This window comes from Protopterus annectens, chromosome 6.part0, assembly GCF_019279795.1.
Source record: "Protopterus annectens isolate FY-2018-M chromosome 6.part0, PAN1.0, whole genome shotgun sequence".
Lineage (NCBI taxonomy): Eukaryota > Metazoa > Chordata > Ceratodontiformes > Protopteridae > Protopterus > Protopterus annectens.
This window is the reverse complement of record NC_056737.1, coordinates 1174395353-1174417195: the sequence shown is the minus strand read 5'-3', so window position 1 is coordinate 1174417195 and position 21843 is coordinate 1174395353. Positions and strand designations below refer to the sequence as shown.

Below are 21843 nucleotides of genomic sequence, written 5' to 3'. Positions count from 1 at the left end.
ATGACATCACTTCTTGTCATCTGACTACCCCAGGCTAAACTCCCATTGCTAGAAACTGCCAGCATTTAGCATCTCCCTCAAAATATATATACCTTAGATCTTTTGGCAAATGGTGAAAGTCAGAAATAATTTACATTCCTCCAAATCTAAAGACAAGACAAAAACTTCTAGTTCAAGACATTACGCTTCCTATTGCACTGAAACTGAAAAGTGACATCTCTTTTATTACGTGATTATAAAATACTTTAATTTCAACTGTTTTTTTCTGAAGTTTTGCAAGTTAACCTTCTATGTGCATTTACACATATACATTTACACAGTTATAATAGTTTATCTACATTTCTGCTCAGTATTTTACAAAATATCTCTTCCACACATGTCTGTACACTATAACATACAGTTGTAATACAGTTGTAACACAAGCAATTGCATCATGCTGATATTCACAAAAGAAACAAAACCACTTACACAATTCTAGACAGCTGGGCTGTCAGTATCTCCTTCAATTACATTCTATATAAATCACTGATATTCACAAATGACATATAATTATTTACAAAATTCCAGATAGCTGTACTGGCAGTATTTCCCTTTGTCACAGAAATATATGAAGTAAAACTGCTGAACTAACTGGATTACTCAACATAAACCTGATGTTCTCACTGTAACTGAAACTTGGCTTAAACCCTTCATAAATGACTCCGAAGTTCTACCTTCTGGCTATAATATCACTTGTAATGACAGGAAAGGTGGTGGTATTGCTTTAATATTTCTCAGTACCTAGCACATTTCTACAGCAAACCAACACCGAAATTCAGTTCATCAGAGCTTCTTATTGTTTTCCTCAAAATAAACAAATATAAACAAATATGTGTTACTGTCCTTTATATCCCTCCTGTTGCCAATGCAGCTATACCTGAAGATATTCTACATTGGATATCCATAACATTACTACAAGAAAAAATACCACTAGGTGTAATGTAAACTGAAACAGTCTTTATTTGGCCTGTCTTCTGTACTCAGGCTTGAGTGTCTATATTGTAGCTTCCTTTCTAAACTGCTGGATATTTATTTTTTTCTGTATGTCAGGTCAAGCTAACTGACTTCCCTAACTGTCTCTGAAGTATATTTTAACAAGTTACATTTGGTTTCCAAGTCTGATCTTGCATGTGCCTTTTTATCTAGCATTCCATTGCTATGTACATCTTTTCCCTTGAAAAATGAACATTCTGGAGCTGGTAAGATTGTATCTTTCCACTGAGAAAAAGAACCGAAAAAGAACAGTCTATAGTCTTCCCTTGTGAACTGTTACCTCTTATACTTGACCAGCAAGGTTATTCTTCCTTCTGCTTAACTATCTTTTCTAAAAGGTATGCCTAAATAAAACACAATTCTGATGCTACATTTCAAGGCCTATTTTACCTTTTAGTCTGCCTAATGCCTAATAACTACTTTAAAATGGAAGTCCCTAATCTAACAGTTGTTCCTGAAGACCCTGACAAACATCTACAGGGACCTTCTTTAGTAGTTGCCTTACATTTGTATTGCTAACTACTGTAAACAGCTTTATGCTACCTGACTCACAATCCAAAAATATTTTTTTTATTTGGTAAATAAACTTGCAATTTTAATTTTGACTACTAGGTGTTACTTGAGAATTTATGGCCTGCTTGGATTGAAGTCTTTAACTTTATGATTTAATTATAACTAGGCAGTTGTTTTTCTTTATTTGGTGAATAAACTTGCAATTTTAGTTTTGATCACTAGGCTTGAAGTTTGTTAACTTTATGATTTATTTTTCATATTACCTAGATCAATAGTCTTTAGAGTCTTTAAGTGTAAGTTCTGATGTATGAGTGATATATCCAAATCCTGCACATTATTCTGAAAATGAGTGTCTTTTAATTTTGTGGCTTTTAAAGCTGATTAAGCCAGGTATTTTTTTTAAACTCTGATGTCCCGGAAACAGCATGGAGAAAATGCCGTAGGCATCCTTAACCTGCTTTGTGAGTCTTCATTTAAGTTAGACAGAGTACGAACTGTTAACCCTGCTTATTTTTCTTCCCTTTCTCTGTATGCTGTAGTAGCAAAACTACACTGTCTATTGTCTATATTTTTTACCTTATGAACTGGTGCCTTAGTGTGCCATGATGCTTCTCTCTTATAGCAAATGAAACATTTTCCTGCTGTTCATAGATTTACATTTTTAAACATTGTACTGTTTAATTCATTTTCTTTTTTATTGTATACTCTGTCAAGCATGATGGCTATTTTCTAAAGACTAACTGAAATCAGTACTAAAGGGATAACTTTATGATAGGTCTTGAAGCATAATTACCATATATTGTATTAACTTGTGTCTACAAATTCTCATCTAGATTTGCTAATAATGCTGCTGACTTTTTTTACTTTGATGTACTGTAATAGATGTCTGCCTCTTAAACATGTGTCTGAATATTCTATGAACATTTATGTGCTATAATAGTTTACTAAAACGTATGCTTTCTGTATTTTAGGTCTATACCTTTGCATTTTATGTTAGTGTCTTTTAAACTTTCCGACTAATGTGCAATAATTAAGTAAAGTGCACTGCAATCTATAAATTAATTAACAAATTAAGCCTGCCCTGTTATGCCTTGAGTATATTGAATAACTAATGATACCTATTATTTAGATAACTTATTGTTATAAGCATGTAATAAATATTTCTGTCACTTTACCCTTAACTAATGACTCAATAATGTAATTCTGTTATTGTACCTTTAAAACTACTGAAGAATAATGGCAAGTAACTAAATATTATTTTTATATATTTAAATTTGACTGAAATGTACTATACTGAACACATAACTGAGTATGAATGTTATATTCTGAATCTTGACTGAAATGTGATACATATTTATACTGAACATGCAAAATAGCTGTGTATGTTCTAGAAACTAGCTAATTTAACACTAAAGGAATATCTTTTGCCAGTGTTACCTAAACACAGATAAAACCATAACTGAAACTGGTAAATGTTATATTCTGAAAACCAAGCTATTAGTACCTTTTCCTATCAGCATTGTCTGAACATAGACAAACTGAAAACTAATACTGTTGTACAATTGTCTGAAAACATGAGAACATTTTTAAAGTGTTACCTAAACACAGATAAAAAATAAACTGAAATCTATTATTGTTATATTCTGGAGACCAAACTATTAATATATTTTTGTCAGTATGGCCTGAACATAGATAAAAACCTAAACTGAAACTAGTACTGTTATATAAATGCAAACATACATACTTGCTTTAACTCACACATTTTAACTTTAAACAAACAGTGAAGAAATACCTGAAACACATAGACAATCAACCTTTGTACCACAGCTCTTCCCAAATTTTACTCTGCATTGTTCCAGTCACTCATGAGGTAAAGGAAGGCCTGCTTTAATGTTGAAGTGTCCTGTTTATAGTTAGGCCTTTTAAACCTCTTCTTTCCATTTCTTTTGCAATGCTGGGTGACTAAAGTTCTTGACTGTTAGTATAATGTCCTTAAAATAACATTTGCATCATTAACAATTATAAACTGATAGTATTGCCTGTAGCCCTGGCTTTATTTAACATTTTTCCTGCATAAAATAAACATTTGCAGCTTTAGCAACTATAAACTGATAGCATTGTCTGTTGCCCTCATTTTATTTACATTTTTCTGCATGAAATAAACATTTTCTGCTAATAAAGTCTTGCAAGTCTATAACAAATTGATAACAGTAAAAGAAACTAAAGTAATAATGTAACACTGTGCATTTCTGCACCTATATAAAATTAATCTTAACTGTTGAACTTTTTACATTTACTCTCATGACACCCAGATTTTAACATACTGTTCTGTGAGTGAAACTCCACCCACTGTCCTACCGTAGCTGTTTCTTTAGCTGATTTCATTTAACTCTTTAGAACTACTGAATGCTGCAAGAATTTATCATTACTGTCTACAGTTTTCTTCGATAAATAGTAAAAACTGTAAATGCATTAAATTAATTTTCACCATACTGCCTTATGGCATACAGTGCTGTCCTTAATTCAGTTTACAAAGCTGGCAGTTATCTGATCATGTGTTCTTGGTAAACTGCAATTTCTGTATGAAATATATACAGTCTTAAGCTGATCACATAAATACATCCATTACCAGATTTAAACTGATTTGATTCTGGAAGTTTACTTGTCTATTTTTCATAACATAAGAGTTGAACCTGTGGGTTTATTGAAACATATGCATTGCAATACTTTAATACAAAGCTTTTAACTAATGACTACTAAACAAAACAATAACACAAAAAATTAATTTGCCAAATTTATAACTGTAAACCTTTGAAATGTAAAGCTCTTAACTGATCGCTAAACAAAACAATAATAAAAACATTTATTTGCCAAATCTGTAACTGTAAACCCTTTATTCTGTGAATTAACTTGACTGTCATTTCTGATATACCTTATACAACATAGATGCATATGGTTACCCTTTTTTCCTAACTGGCCACACCAAATATGTCTTTATGAGCACTTCAGCTGTGTCAGCTGAACTGAAATTTATTTTACCTCTAAACCATAAACCTGCATGTTTCTGTCATAACCAATTTTTAAAATTATGTACATTTGCAGAAATCTTGTTACTAAAGTCTAAAACAGTATATAACTCTAATGTCATGTCCATACCTAGTATGCAGTTGTTACACTTTGAACTATTAGCTGCAATATTTGCACTGGCTTGTACACTGATGTTTTTGTCTGAATTTACCATATTGGTACTTAACTTTCTACCTGGAATTTCATGTAAACAAGAATGTATTACATTCTGAACATTTGTATTTGAAACTGTACTAGAACTTAACTCTGTATGTTGAACTGTATGTGCTGAAACATTTAGAGAGGAATTTCTGTTATTTAAGTCTGAAACCATACTGATAGAAGTTGACTATGATTGCTTTGCTGTAGCCTGCTTACCCTTTTTCGTTTAGAAATATCTAACATTCCTGAACTAATAATCTTTAACTTTAAAAGAACATTTCTGGAACATAGTTTTTTAGACTGCTTTACCCAGTTTTTATCTTTTAACCAAACATTTACTGATGTCCTAATGTAGAAGCATTACTTGGCATGTTTATACGACAGGTATGCAAATGACATTTACTGATGAATTTAAACTTTTATGAGCTGTTAACTAAAAAGTGCATATAAAATCTTACAAAACTTTATGATTCTGGAAGAATGTGTCCTGTCGTCTGCAATTTTTAAATCTTTTTTTTTATTTCCCTTTTGGCTGTGTGACGTCACACTGGAAGCTTGAAAGTTTGTTAAGATAGCTTTTAACTAATGTATTGTATGTTCTGAATGAACACTGCTGAAGTTTAGTGCTGGTCTGTTGAAGTGTTTTCAGGATTTTTCTGAAGTAAACACTGGTGCTGTACAATTTGTTTAACAGTTGCAATTACTATATGTAGAGGTTGCCTTCTCTGTCTGTTTTCAGTATGACGTTTACATCTGGAATATTAGTGTTATCTTACCAAAAGATCTGCTCTGTAATGAGAAACTGTAGTGCTGCCATTTCTGGCTTATTCTGTATGGAGTTGACAGTCTTTAGTTATTGAAAAAACACTGTTTTGCTGCTGAAAAGTCTGTTATGAAACATTTGCTCTAGTTACTGATAGACTAGAAAAAGTGTGACTGTAAACTGTTAATGAAGCCTTGAAGTTAAGCTGGCTGCTGTGCTAAAAACTGCACTTGAAAGGGTTAATCTGTACAGCTGTATCTGTTGAAGTTCTGCCAAATGAACACAAGCACATGTAGGGCTGATGGAATGAAACACTGCTGTTCTGTAGTTTACTCTGTAGAATACATACAATTGAATGAAACACTGCTATTCTCTAAATTTTTTGTAGAATACACACATAGTCTGACTGCTGAAGCAAAGTTGTTATGGGGTTTTGGGACTTCCTTTAATTGTTTTACCCCATTCGTTGTGGCTCACCATTGAAAGAATTGATGAGACTGTAGTATACTGGAAACAACTGAAATGAGACTGGAACAAAAGTCTTTATTTGTTAATTACCCAAACTTGTACTTAACAGGTTCCAGTCTCTCCTTTATGGGTGAAGTCTTGTATACTTTCAGAATAAATTCTTCAAACACTGTAGTTCATTTAATAAGGCTTTATTAGATGTTCACAATATCCGAATACTGTCTTCATTAACAGTGATGATAAACAATAACAGTCTGTAAAAATGCTGGAATGCTGGTTAGTAATAACACTGCTACTAAATATATCTAAAGTTTCTGCATGTATATTCAGATTGTCCTGAATAATGTAAACTGAAACAGACTTTATTTGACCTATCTTCTGTACTCAGGCTCGAGTGTCTGTATTGTAGCTTCCTTTCTAAAATGCTGGATATTTAATCTTTTCTGTATGTCAGGTCAAACTAACTGACTTTCCTAACTGTATCTGAAGTATATTTTAATAATACCAAAACCCTGTAATGCTTTTCATGCCTCCTTAGCCTTGGTTACCTTGGTTTCCAAATTTGATCCTGCATGTGCCTTTTTATCTAACATTCCATTGCTATGTGCATCTTTTCCCTTGAAAAATGAACATTCTGTAGCTAGCAAGATTGTACCTTTCCCTTGAGAAAGAAACAGAAAAAAAAAAAAAAACAGTATGTAGCCTTCCCTTGGAAATTGTTTTTTCTTATGCTTGACGAGCAAAGTTATTCTTCCCTTCTGCTTAACTGTCTTTTCTAAAATGTATGCATTAATAAAACACAATTCTGACACTACATTTCTAGGCCTATTTTACCTTTTAGTCTGCCTAATAACTACTTTAAAATAAAAGTCCCTACTCTAACAGTAATGAAAAAGTTAAAGAAATAGAAACTGAGGTTATGGATTACCTGCAAAGTGAAGGATTTACTGTAGAAAATCTAACTCTGATAACATCACAGCAGCATAGAGCGATGGATCACCAAATTAAGGAGAAACCAGTGGAGCAGGAAACATCTCATCAGTTGCCACATAAAGATACTTTGGAGGTTTCCATAGGAAGCCAGTACAAAAGTTCAACTGGAGTTATACAGCAAGGGAAGGAACAGGAAATGGTGGCAACTTTCACTGTCAATGTTGTGGAGTGATAAGCCAATGAGTTCCCATACGAAAGAGCAATGGATGTACAGGATGAAACTGAAAAGAATGTGGCACAGGAAAATGTTCTGGAACTTTATGTAGAATGCCAGTAGTAAACAGAGAACAAAGAATGTGCCCTCAGTTTAAACATGCCACCACTCTACAGAACAAAACACATATAATGTTGTAACAAAATAGCAACATTTGCTGCTGTCTTCTCTTACTGTACCCAACAGTACCAAGCCCTCAGACTAATACACTGGAATGAACTACCTGACTTCCTTAACCAATCCTAGCTTCTAGTAGTCCACAATTTAATATGTAATGTAGAAAAATGCCCTATCCTTAAATCGATTATCTAGCACTAAAAACAAAGCAGAAATCTACACTCCCAAAACAAATCTATACTTGTCACAAATAAATCTCTAAATACAACAAGGAATACAATCTGCTCAACCTATGTTCCCAAAATTTGGAACCATACCTCTCAACTCTACAGATTTTCACAGAATGTCCAGATATTTGCCTCATATTTTTGGTCCGATTTTCACAAATTTGTGGTTGGCTGGCAAATTATTGCAAATCATTCAAGACTGAAGTTAGAAAATAATAACAGACATTTGAGTTTCAGACTTCATACCCTTCAGATGTCCATGCTAATGCAAAAACTATTATTCTATCAACTTTCTAAGTTTGTAAGAACAATATTTAAAATGTGTCTCTATTTTGGGCCTTTTTCCCACTTTTATTTATGGCTTTGCCTAGAATTCTTGCTTTAAGATGTTGAGACATATGTTTGGAATTCTATCCCTGCATCTGTTAAGTAAACTAAACAGCTACAAAGTTTTGAAGGAAATCTTAACCAGCACCTAAGATAATCCTAGATCTGCCAGTGTTCATCCCCCGGATAAAACGTGCACATACAGTCAAATAAATGATTTTACACAAGATGTAAAGCTATGGTGCACTTGCTTATGTTTATTTTTTTTGCACATGCATAAAGACATGAATTTTATATGTAGAGGTCATGTCTGATTATCTATGTAGCCTCTATACTCACTATGTATTACTATTTCTATTTGCCATGTAAAGCTTGCATTATTTATTTTATTTTATTTTATTTTTTATTTATTTATTGGTTTTGTTTACAGGAGAGTTTGGCTGCACAACAAGCCCCATTTTACACTTAAGCCTGCGAAGAAAAGTGCTAGAATATTCACTTAGTTACATAGTTTAAGCCTTATAGTACAGAATCAGTCTACTCAGTTTAAACAGTATAGAAACATTTTGGTAGATACAATATGGTATGTACATAGTTGGGACATTAGTAATCAAAACAATCTATTCAATTTAAGGAATTTAGTATAGAAACATTTTGATGGATACTGTTTAGCATGTTTGTAGCTGGGGTATTAGTACAATATTTAGGCCATTAGGAAGGACCATATTAGTAGGAGTGCAAGGTAAAACGGCGATGAAACAGTCAGAGGAAGTAGGGAGGAGAAGTATTAATAAAGTATGGTGCAGAGGTGCTATACTGCAGGTAACAAAAGTATAGATGGGGTGGAAAGGTTGCTATGGAGGTTAGAAAAAGCTGAAAAAAGTGGAAATAGTTTGGAAGGGTTCAGATGGATAAGATAAGGGAGGAAGGTTTGGTAATGATTGGTGTTGGATGTTGGAGGGGTGACAGAATAACAAAGTTCAAGACTTAATAACAAAGAAGGATAACACAGTCCAAGATTTAATAACAAAGAAGGGGAGAAAAGGATGAAGGTAAAAGTGGAGGTGAAGATTAGAGAAGCTGTGGGGGGAGTTCAAAGGAGAGGAGGTAGAGATGGTGGTGTGAGAGAGGCAAGAGGAACATGGAGACTGAGTTGCAGGGGAGATGGTATCAGTCTGACAGACAAGGAATGGGAAAGGTGTAATAGAGAAACGAGTCCAGCTTAATCAAGGTAGGAACAGGAACATAGCAAGAGGTATAGTATATTGTAACTGTTACTGGTCACATGGAGATTTTCCTTGGTCCTCTGCTGAAAGGGGGTTCTCATGGCAGTCAGAAAATCCAAGTTAAATACAAAATAAAATAAATAAATAAAAATCAGCAAAGTTTATTATAAACAGGAAAGGATCCACCACAAAGTCCTGGGGACTACTGTTGGTGACATATTCTGACAAGAACAAATACCCCTAATCCTGATGGTATGGGTTTTATCAGATAGTTAATTTCCTATCTAGCAAGATACATGTGGGTTAATGCTGGCTGGGAAAGTCTGCTGGTACAGGCATGCCAGGTTTGATAATGTGTTATACTTCTGAGGATAAAGCAGTAACCTTCAGCTCATATGTTATTACCTCTAGAAACCTGCTTTCTGTACTGCTAGAGATTATGCATGTCAGATTTTCCTGCAGGCATGCTCCCTGGATAGTGACTTCACAGCTGCCTCATTTTACCATCTTTAAATGTGTGTCATGTCATCTTATTCAAAGATGGTGTGTCACATACAAATCAAACCATGGTCACAAAGAAGATCTCAAGAAATTAGGTCCATGTCTTTCCAGTATCCTGTAGCCACAGTTACAATTTCCAGTAAAGAGTTTGAACTATTTATTAATATTATTTCCCTGTTACTCATCCTGACCACAATGAGTAATACCCATTTACCCATTTACCCATTCACTGAGAATATATGTGAAGGGCAACATTCTTTAGTGCAGACATTATGCATACAAAGTAGAAAAAAGTGCAAAACTAAGTTGCAGTTTTATCCAAGACATCCATGCAGTTGTGTATATTACAGATTATAATTATATAATTTTTACTGTGTGGTACGACCGAGGAATATCTTACAGAAGGATAACCACATGCTGATATTACCTAAAAAGTAGGATACAAGCTACAGAGGCATTGGAGTGCTTATTTCTCTTGCTGACTGCCATCTACATGGTAGTTGCAAAGTTTATTTTTTGAGAATGTACACAATGCAGAAAGGCTAAACACACCAACTTACTGAGGTTGCCTGACATTGTTAAAAATTAGTAATGTCATTTGGTAATGACGGGTGTCAATCCCAAAGAATATCCTTTGTTTTAAATCACTCTATAGACCCAGTATGGAGTTCTTGTTTTGTAAAATCTATGAAGGCTTACCTTGGAGGTCAAATAATGTGTCTGTTAGCAGTCTGGCAATTAGTTATTACCTCCACATAGTTAGCTTCATAATAATGCTGAATGACAAAAGAGGCACTCTCCAGTGATAGTCACTGCTGTTATCACCCCACTGCATTAATTACTTTAATTGAGTTAATGTTTGATGACAAACACAACATCTACTCCCTCAACCCCACTTGTTATTTCCAGTAACCTGGATAGGGACAGTTACACAGTAACAGAAACAATGACCCTTTGTCCAATCTGGCAAGTAATTGCCTGAATAATGTTTCATTAAAAACATAAGTTTTGAACACAATTCAAAGCAATTGTTTCTTGAGAAAAATATGCATACACTCAGGATTCATGGAGCTCTAAGCATATCCACCCATTTTTCAATTTTACATATCCAGGCTTCATCTACCTCAGAATTTGCGTCTTTCGGCTTTTCCTGGTTAGGGGTCACCACAGCGGAACTCCGGTCCGCTAATGATTGGCAGTAGATTTTTACGTGCTGGCTTGCCGGGCCTAACGCACAACCTTCAACGAAGGAACGCTCATTCACGTATGTCGACACACAGAAGATGCTCTAACTGAGAATCGAACGGGCAACGTCTGAGAGGTGACAACACTACCGCAGCACCACCACCGCAAGTCTTCATGTACCTCAGAATAAGGAGCATTTTCTAGCTGCAGTGCTGTCTTTTAAATTAACATCATTTTGGACTGTTGTCATAACTCTCAACCTCTTAGCACAAGAAATCTGGACAAAGCCTGACAAAATGGGGGGGGGGGGGTAGGGACAGGACAAAGGCCCAGAAATAGGGCCATATTTTAAATATTGCTCTTATAAACTTAGAAAGTTGCTAGAGTAACAGGTTTTGTTTTAACATACATTTTCTGAAGGATTTGAAGTCTGAAACTCAATTGTATATAATTTTTAGTGACTTCAATTCTCATATCATCCCAGTGATTTGCCAGAATACCACAAATTTTATGAGGAACAAGCCAAAAATATGAGCCAAAAATCTGGACATTCTGCGAAAAACTGTACAGTTGACAGGTATGATTTGTACATTGTCCTCCAATTAAATGTTCCACAAAACAATGGCTTTCATGAAGACTCACTCTTTCATCAATTCACTTTGCTACACATGGAAAAGATTCTTGACTCAGTGCACTGATGAAATGTATTCTTTTCATGAGAATGTTCATCTCTCTGACACTTTGTACCAGTAGGTACCAGTATGTAGCAGTATATGACAGTAGGTAGCAGTATATAACAGTAGATATCAGTATGTAGCAGTATATAACAGTAGATAGCAGTAGGTAACAGTATATAGCAGCAGGTAGCAGTATATAGCAGTAGGTAGCCGTAAGTAGCAGTAGGTAGCAGTATATAATAGTAGGCAGCAGTATATAACAGTAGGTAGCAGTATGTAGTAATATATAAAAGTAGGTAGCAGTATATAACAGTAGGTAGCAGTATGTAGCAGTTGGTAGCAGTATGTAGCAGTAGTTAACAGTAGGTAGCAGTATATAGCAGTATATGACAGTAGGTAGCAGTATGTAGCAGTATATAACAGTAGGTAGCAGTATATAACAGTAGGTAGCAGTATGTAGCACTATATAATAGTAGGTAGCAGTAAGCAGCAGTAGGTAGCAGTATGTAGCAGTATATAACAGTAGGTAGCAGTACATAGCAGTATGTAGTAGTATATAATAGTAGGTAGCGGTATGTAGCAGTAGGTAGCAGTATATAACAGTAGGTAGCAGTATGTAGCAGTAGGTAGCAGTATGTAGCAGTAGGTAGCGGTATGTAGCAGTAGGTAGCAGTATGTAGCAGTATATAACAGTAGGTAGCAGTATATAGCAGTATATGACGGTAGGTAGCAGTATATAACAGTAGGTAGCAGTATATAACAGTAGGTAGCAGTATGTAGCACTATATAATAGTAGGTAGCAGTAAGCAGCAGTAGGTAGCAGTAGGTAGCAGTATGTATAAATGGAGAAGGAAGGCACCAAATACATGTGTTGCTTTATTGACAGCATGTCTGCCATGCATGAGAGAAGCTGCTGCTCAGAAACAAATTTTAACTAAGCATTCTTAAAGCTATACCTGCATAAACATAATAAAGTGCATTATAGTGAAAACAACTCTGGGTGTCATCTTCTCTTCAAGTTTCATGCAGATATTTTTACTCACCTTTAGCTTCTTGTATCAAGCCATCCTTCATCAGCCGACGGAGCTCTCTCTCTTTCCTCTTCCGTAACATTTCTTTCTGAAATGAAGCCACTGATTTAAGAAGGTCTTTTCCTTCTACCTCAGATGGTGGAATCACAATGCTGGCATCCAGAAATTCATTAATTGCATTCAGCAGGTCTTGACGATCATCAGCTGAATATGCCACTTCATGAAAGTGCTAGAATGAAATAGCAATTGTATTTTATTTTAATCCAAAAGGTTCAAAAATCACTGACATTAACTACTTTTTATTGCTTGGCTCGCCTTTTTGTTTTCTTTTTGACTTCCTCTTTCATTACAGACAGAATTTCTTTTTTAATCTATTATTTTTTAGACAGCCAAGACCCATCTTACTTCAAAATGAGATAAAGATCCATAGGCTGTTCACAATCACAGACACAATCCACAGGCTGTTCACAATCACAGACACAATCCACAGGCTGTTCACAATCACAGACACAATCCACAGGCTGTTCACAATCACAGACACAATCCACAGGCTGTTCACAATCACAGACATAATATAATTCCCATCAATGACTATTTGCAACCAATCCCTACCATCCTAAAATTCCTATCAATGCCTCTTCATAACCACAACTGGAAGATTACAGCAGAATTTATTTAGTTCATCAAGTAATTGAATAATGTTTGATTTTGAAAAGTGCCAAAACATAGTGTTTGCAAGGAAAGTACCACAACTTTTAAAAGAACAGTCACTGATTTATGTTCTAATTTAATTAGGGAAGATGATGCACATTGAGGTATACAGAAAGTGGACATATTTTTGAGAATAAGCTCAAAGTTATTTGGGCCCCTAGTAAGATGGCTAACTATTTTTGTAAGTGAATTAGCATTTATAGTGTCAAGAAAGCATTGGGCATGTCAGCCATTTACGGTGTAGGTCATCCAGTTTATTGATGGATAGTTGTAGTCCTCTGTAGAAAGGTATTGGATTTTATGGGGGTTTAGCGAAGGTGATAATATAGGTATTCCAGTGAGATGGATGCATATAGTATTGATCTATAATTACTTCTGAAGTGGGAATTAGTCTTACGTACTGTGATATGGACATCTATGAGCTCAAATTTGGAGTCCTAAGAAATCAGCTATAATGTGCTAATATCCTTAATAATACTAATACCTCCTCTGACTGCCAGTAGGTCTGATGCAGAGCTCTATCTAGGGCAGAATGAAGGGGGCAGCTGCCCTAGATGCAAGCTGTTAGGGGTGATCAGCAGGTGCCAATGATGTGAGAGTTCAGCCCCAGCATTGTTCTACATAGCTGTGAGGATATTGTGACTTCATAACTGAATGCCAATACTGCATTTGCAGTCCTAGCACCAGTGTGTGGTGATTTAGCTGTAGCAAGCTGCTTAATGTGTTTGTAATGAGTAGTTTACTGTAGTTTCACATTTTATATCAGAAGAGCTTTTTTACCCACACAGGGTACCAGATATCCTAGTTACAGTTCTGGTCTGAAGATATGAAGGCACTAAATCCAGAAACAGTCTGAGCATGATGGGACTAAATCCAGGAACAGTCTGAGCATGAAGGTATTAAATCCAGGAATAGTCTGAGCAGGAAGGCACTAAATCCAGGAATAGTCTGAGCAGGAAGGCACTAAATCCAGGAATAGTCTGAGCAGGAAGGCACTAAATTCAGAAACAGTCTGAGCAGGAAGGCACTAAATCCAGGATTAGTCTGAGCATGAAGGCACTAAATCCAGGAATAGTCTAAGCAGGAAGGCACTAAATCCAGAAACAGTCTGAGCAGGAAGGCACTAAATTCAGAAACAGTCTGAGCATGATGGGACTAAATCCAGGAACAGTCTGAGCATGAAGGTATTAAATCCAGGAATAGTCTGAGCAGGAAGGCACTAAATCCAGGAATAGTCTGAGCAGGAAGGCACTAAATCCAGGAATAGTCTGAGCAGGAAGGCACTAAATTCAGAAACAGTCTGAGCAGGAAGGCACTAAATCCAGGATTAGTCTGAGCATGAAGGCACTAAATCCAGGAATAGTCTAAGCAGGAAGGCACTAAATCCAGGAATAGTCTGAGCAGGAAGGCACTAAATTCAGAAACAGTCTGAGCAGGAAGGCACTAAATTCAGAAACAGTTTGAGCAGGAAGGCACTAAATCCAGGATTAGTCTGAGCATGAAGGCACTAAATCCAGGAATAGTCTAAGCAGGAAGGCACTAAATCCAGGAATAGTCTGAGCAGGAAGGCACTAAATCCAGGAATATTCTGAGCAGGAAGGCACTAAATTCAGAAACAGTCTGAGCAGGAAGGCACTAAATCCAGGATTAGTCTGAGCATGAAGGCACTAAATCCAGGAATAGTCTAAGCAGGAAGGCACTAAATCCAGAAACAGTCTGAGCAGGAAGGCACTAAATCCAGAAACAGTCTGAGCAGGAAGGCACTAAATCCAGGAATAGTCTGAGCATGAAGGCACTAAATCCATGAATATTCTGAGCAGGAAGGCACTAAATCCAGGAATAGTCTGAGCAAGAAGGCACTAAATCCAGGAACAGTCTGAGCAGGAAGGCACTAAATCCAGGAATAGTCTGAGCATGAAGGCACTAAATCCATGAATATTCTGAGCAGGAAGGCACTAAATCCAGGAATAGTCTGAGCAAGAAGGCACTAAATCCAGGAACAGTCTGAGCAAGAAGGCACTAAATCCAGGAATAGTCTGAGCATGAAGGCATTAAATCCAGGAATAGTCTGAGCAGGAAGGCACTAAATCCAGGAATAGTCTGAGCAGGAAGGCACTAAATCCAGAAACAGTCTGAGCATGAAGGCATTAAATCCAGGAATAGTCTGAGCAGGAAGGCACTAAATCCAGGAATAGTCTGGACAGGAAGTCGCTAAATCCAGAAACAGTTTGAGCAGGAAGGCACTATTTTATTTATTTATTTATTTATTTTATTTATTTAACATTTGTTGACCGGGAAAGTCCGACTAGGTTCCACAGATCCTGTTTTCAGTGGAGGCCCGGGGAGAAACACTCCAGAAGCATGTCTTTAGAATGTGGATGGAAACCAGAGTACCCGGAGGAAACCCACATGAACGCAGGGAGAACATGCAAACTCCACACAGAAGGCACCCCAGCCAAGAATTGAACCGGAGAACCTCTTGCTGTGAGGCAACAGCATTAACCACTGCACCACTGTGCTGCCCATAGTCTGAGCATGAAGACATTAAATCCAGGAATTGTCTGAGCAGGAAGGCACTAAATCCAGGAATAGTCTGAGCAGGAAGGCACTAAATCCAGAAACACTCTTAGCAGGAAGGCACTAAATCCAGGAATAGTTTAAGCAGGAAGGCACTAAATCCAGAAACAGTCTGAGCAGGAAGGCTCTAAATCCAGAAACAGTCTGAGCAGGAAGGCACTAAATCCAGGAAACGTCTGAGCAGGAAGGCACTAAATCCAGGAATAGTCTGAGCAAGAAGGCACTAAATCCAGGAATAGTCTGAGCAGGAAGGCACTAAATCCAGAAACAGTCTCAGCAGGAAGGCACTAAATCCTGGAATAGTCTGAGCAGGAAGGCACTAAATCCAGGAATAGTCTGAGCAGGAAGGCACTAAATCCAGAAATAGTCTGAGCATGAAGGCATTAAATCCAGGAATAGTCTGAGCATGAAGGCATTAAATCCTGGAATAGTCTGAGCAGGAAGGCACTAAATCCTGGAATAGTCTGAGCATGAATGCATTAAATCCTGGAATAGTCTGAGCAGGAAGGCACTAAATCCTGGAATAGTCTGAGCATGAATGCATTAAATCCAGGAATAGTCTGAGCATGAAGGCATTAAATCCAGGAATAGTCTGAGCAGGAAGGCACTAAATCCTGGAATAGTCTGAGCATGAAGGCACTAAATCCAGAAACAGTCTGAGCATGAAGGCATTAAATCCAGGAATAGTCTGAGCAGGAAGGCACTAACACCAGAAACAGTCTGAGCATGAAGGCACTAAATCCAGGAATAGTCTGAGCATGAAGGCACTAAATCCATGAATATTCTGAGCAGGAAGGCACTAAATCCAGGAATAGTCTGAGCAGGAAGGCACTAACACCAGAAACAGTCTGAGCAGGAAGGCACTAAATCCAGGAATAGTCTGAGCAGGAAGGCATTAAATCCAGGAATAGTCTGAGCAGGAAGGCACTAAATCCAGGAATAGTCTGAGCAGGAAGGCACTAAATCCAGAAACAGTCTGAGCAGGAAGGCACTAAATCCAGGAATAGTCTGAGCATGAATGCATTAAATCCAGGAATAGTCTGAGCAGGAAGGCACTAAATCCTGGAATAGTCTGAGCATGAATGCATTAAATCCAGGAATAGTCTGAGCAGGAAGGTACTAAATCCAGAAACAGTCTGAGCAGGAAGGCACTAAATCCAGGAATAGTCTGAGCAGGAAGACACTAAATCCTGGAATAGTCTGAGCAGGAAGGCACTAAATCCATGAATAGTCTGAGCAGGAAGGTACTAAATCCAGGAATAGTCTGAGCATTGCACAGGGATGTGCAATCATTAGCTGCCAAGAAGTATTGCTCTACTCTTCTTCTGGTAAACATTCTTGATTTTATGTGTTAAGTTTTTAGCCCCTATTACTGCTTGACTTCTGTAGTTTAAATAAGCAATTCTGGTAAAATATGAGGAACTGTTCTTGTCTAAATAAATGTTTTTCACTCAATTTGGCTTCTATGTTCTTTTTGACAATCTCTGGCCTACGTTAGCATGCCTAACTACAAGGTGGATTCCCACCATACCTCTCACCTGCTCAGATTTTCGCAGAATGTCAAGATTTTTGCCTCATATTTTTGGGCTGTTCCTTATAAAATCTGTGTTTTTCTGGATTTTTGTGAAAAATCAGTGAGGATTGAATTCACTATATAACGACAGGCATTTGAGTTTCAGACTTCATAAAATGCACAGTAACACAAGAGCTCTTATTCTAGCAACTTCCTAAGTTTATAAGAACAATATTAAACATTTGTCCCTATTTTCTGGGGCTTTGTCCCCAATTATTTTTGGCTTTGTCCAGATTTTTTGTGCTAAGAGGTTGAGAGGTATGATTCCCACATACTAAGAAAGATGACCGACATGATCAGCATAAGTAAAGAATAACTGCTGGATTTGAAGTGCTGAACAGCAACTCTGACATTGCTGGTTCAAGCGATTCTACAGGACATTCAATTAATAAAAAGCGCTTAACTGCAGTATAATCAAACGTTGGCAGCTACTGAGGAGCAACTGAAGGGTAACTGAAAGAGCAGCCTACAGAGGTATCAGCATTACGAGAGACTGTCACCTCCCATCCAGTGGAAATTCAAGATACCCACACCTCCACTCACAGAATGGAGGCCAGCAAAGATGATACTTGAAAACAGGGCTCAATTAAATAATTTTCAATTGCTTGGCTTACCTGAAGGTGTAGATGTGAATGATCCAATTTCATTTATCTCTGTGGAGCTTCTCCATTTTATTTTATTTTTGTTGATGGTTATCGATTTGTTGTACAAACAGCTCATAGAATCACCCCAAGGTACATACTCCTAATGCACCAAGGCAATTTATAATTCACTGTCTTGATTACAGTGATAAAGAACTTCTGATTTCTGATTATAAACAATATTAGTATCCATGTGACTGTTGATTACTATATGGCTTTGTATCTTAACTTCAAGGCATTTACTTTGGTTAAGTATTCAACAGCCACTTTGTTGCTAGACTTCAGCAAAGCATTTGATTCTGTTGAATAGGAATTTATTTGGCAGTCTCTATAAGGGTATATTTTTTTCTATGGAGTTTATTGTTAAAATTCAACTGTTACACAAAAATCATTTGATGTCTGTTGCCTCCTTCTGACTTATCTTTTGTTCCAAGGTCTCTTAACTCGAATGATTTTTAGGGTACAAGGCAGGTTTGCCTACTCTCTCCTTTATTATTTGCAGTGGTTATGGAAGTCCTGGCATCTTATCTAGACTGCCTGGTTTAGCATTCCTAATATCTTTCAGGATTCAATTTTGTCCTTATGGTTTGCAGACAATGGAGTTATTTTGGATAGGGACCTGATTAATGCTATATCTTGTGTATTAAGATTATAAATAATTTTGCTGCAGTTTCTGGGTTAAAACTGAACCTAAGGCTGTTTTATTCCTATTAAAACAATGCTTGTTTTAAACTGTTAAAGCAGATCTTGACTAATGAGACTGAGGCCGTTACTGCATGTAAATACTTGGGTATAGTCCTGACATATCCATTTAAGGAGATGTGAATAAAAATTGTAAGATTTTATATGAGCATGTAAGGAACAAAGTCTCTAAATTTACCCTTGTGGTATAAGATGAAAGTGATTAAAATGGTTCTACTACCCCTAGATACAGTTCTACTTCAGCACTTACTCTATAATGCCCTCACAAGGTGGACAGGGAAAATACTGAAGTTATTCATCCAGCTTGTGATGGGCTCTTACTCTGGGCCAGCAAGGAGACTCAATCCTCACCACTGACTCTAGTGAGGGACAGTCAGTAAGTGCAAAGATGGATTCACACAGTATTCTCAGATGCAGCCCCTGCACCAAGTACAATTTCCTTTAAGAGTAAGAGCACACAGTGAGTATGCTCCAGACCTGGGGCTGGACTCTTTTTCTCTCTCCAGATCCACACAAAACTCCACACTGTCCACTTTGGAGATCTGTGCCCTTGTTCCCAGTAGCTGACCCACATACTCTTGGATACTTGTTTTTGACACACATACAGACATACACATCTGGGAAAGCTGGCACAGATTTACTAGCTGTGCCCCTTTCTGCCCAGACTCTGAAGTAGGCACACTGCCACTAGTTAGCTATCCTAAGGCTCTTACAAAAGGTACCCATTACACTGTGTAAAACTAATACTAATACAAATGGTAGAGTGTGACCATAGCAGCAAGGCTTTCAGGAGTGGCCACAATGTCATTAAACAAGCATAAGTTCTCTTGAGATGTTAAAAGTATTCTCTAAAGGACCAGCCACAATGAAAGGTATTAAAATATTTAACGATAAATAATAAAAAAGAAAATAGGAGAATACTGAATAGAATAAACAAGAGTTTCAACCACAGAGATATAAAAAATAATACAGTTGGATAGTTTCTCATAGATGCAGAAAATAATACTAAACTATTCTCACTAAATGTCCCTGGCTAACTAAAGAATTACTGCTCCCTGACTACGTACTAAAGCAAGGCAAGCTGATGTGTGCTGAGTGTCTCACCACAGCAAAAGTCAGATGATGTCTTTCTTTGTCTCTGTAGATATGTGAGATATATATCCTGTCAGAAATCTTTCCTTTCAGGTTCCAAAGTGCTGCTGAAAGAGTTCCAAAGAAACCAGATGCTGGTTAGAAAATGACATCACCTCTGTTCACCTGACTCTGGTACAATACACACACAGATCTTTGCTAAGATCTGTGTCAGCATCTGAAAACTATAAAACAATTTCAAATCTTCCACCCTTCCAAGGTTGTCTGGTAAACATACACATTTGATCAGTTACAAAAATACAACCTACTATACATGCATACATTCTTTCTGTCCATCAGGTCCTACTGTTGATGCATTTTGAATATAAGTAACTTTATAAATATATTTTTAACTCAAACAACTGTACAAATTAGTGTGATAGTCATATAACATAACATTCTTTACAAAATCCCAGCTAGCTATGCTGGTATATGTACACATGTACTGCACTACTCCTCCTGGTACAAATGGTACTACCTTATGAAATCACATCTCTCTCCTCCCTTTGAAAACTCAAGCCAGGTTCTCAAGTGCCCCTGGAAAAACATTGCTTGAGAGAGTTGGGCTGGGAACACAATAACCTACACCCTGTCTTAAGAACCCATCTGCACTGCCCTTGCTGATGACACTACAGTGCTGCAATGTCATGTCATATGCCTGCAACCCTAGGCTCCACCTTAGTAACTTGGCATTTTAGTAGCTGGCACAATGTAGCCATTTTAGGGGATTGTGGTCTGTAACTACAGTGAATTTCCTTCCATAATATATGCCTGAAGTTTCTGCAGTGCCGATACTATGGCTTGACATTCTTTTTCTGCATAACATTCCTCCCTGGGTTGGCGTTTATGGCTAAAGTGTACAACAAACTCAGCAAACCTGGCTGAGTACAGCCCCCACTCCATGGTTTGAAGCATCCCCCTGCACAACAAATTATTTGCTGTAATCTGGACTGAGTAACACAGGGGGTCCTCCCACAGCCCCTTTAAGTTTTTAGAATGCCTGCTCACAGGCTGGGATCCATGCTACCTTATCTGGTCTGCTTTGCCTCATCAGGTCTGTGATTACCAGATACCCCTCAGACTCCTCCTGCCATCTACTGCAAATACTCAGCACCAGGGCCTCACTATCATGGTAAGGCTTCATTATGTTAACATGGTACAATCTGTGTTCCTACCTCCTGCCTAGCAGATTTGCCATGTAATTAACATCACTGACCTTCCTTACCACTTTGAAGGGTCCCTTCCAAGCTGCCAGCAGTTTATTGTGTCTGACAGGAATGAGCACCATAACCTGCTGTCCCTCAGCATAATATCTGGCTCAAGCATTCCTGTCATACCAGAGCTTTTACTGCTGTTGAGCTCCTGTCAGGTTCTCCTGGACCAAGCCCATGGGCTCTCTAAGTCTTGTCCTAAAGTTTAGGACATATATCACAATGCAACAAACTCCTTGTGGGATTGACATTCATGCTCCCACTCATCATGAATCAAATCTAAAGGCCCCCTCTCCCTATCCCCATATACCAACTCAAAGGGAGCAAAACCTGTGGATTCCTGGGGTACCTCTCTGTATGCAATCAGCAGATTGGGCAAATATTTGTCCCACTGTCTCTGAAGCTTATCTGCAAATGCCCATAGCATGGTCTTCAGTGTAGAGTTTAACCTCTCCAGAAGACCATTAGTCTAGGGGTGGTAGGGGTGGTCTTCATGTGCTTCACCCCACAGCTCTTCACAGGCAAGCTAGCAGGTCTGACAAGAAATCAGCACCTCTGCCAGTCAGTATTTTTCTTGGGAAACCTACCCTGCTGAAAATCTCTAACAAAGCATTTGCCACATTCTCTGCCTCAATGGAGAACAGAGCCACCACCAAAAGGTATCTAGTAGCATAATCTACTACCACCAGGATATACATCTTCCCTGTGGAACTTGGGGTACTCAGAGGCCCTGCAATATCCATAGCTCCCTTCTGAAATGGCTCCTTAGTCACAGACAAAGGCATCAAAGGAGCC

At 37.5% G+C, this 21843-nt stretch overlaps 1 protein-coding gene across 2 annotated transcripts in view; it reads right to left on the bottom strand.

The window, feature by feature from the left end:
- Nucleotides 1-21843, bottom strand: part of SLC4A3 (solute carrier family 4 member 3) — a 2820719-nt gene that overhangs the window by 498587 nt on the left and 2300289 nt on the right. For both annotated transcript variants that reach the window (XM_044074803.1, XM_044074804.1), the window contains one exon: nucleotides 12515-12731. In XM_044074803.1, the coding sequence (XP_043930738.1) occupies nucleotides 12515-12731 (217 nt within the window). The remainder of the gene's footprint in view (nucleotides 1-12514; nucleotides 12732-21843) is intronic.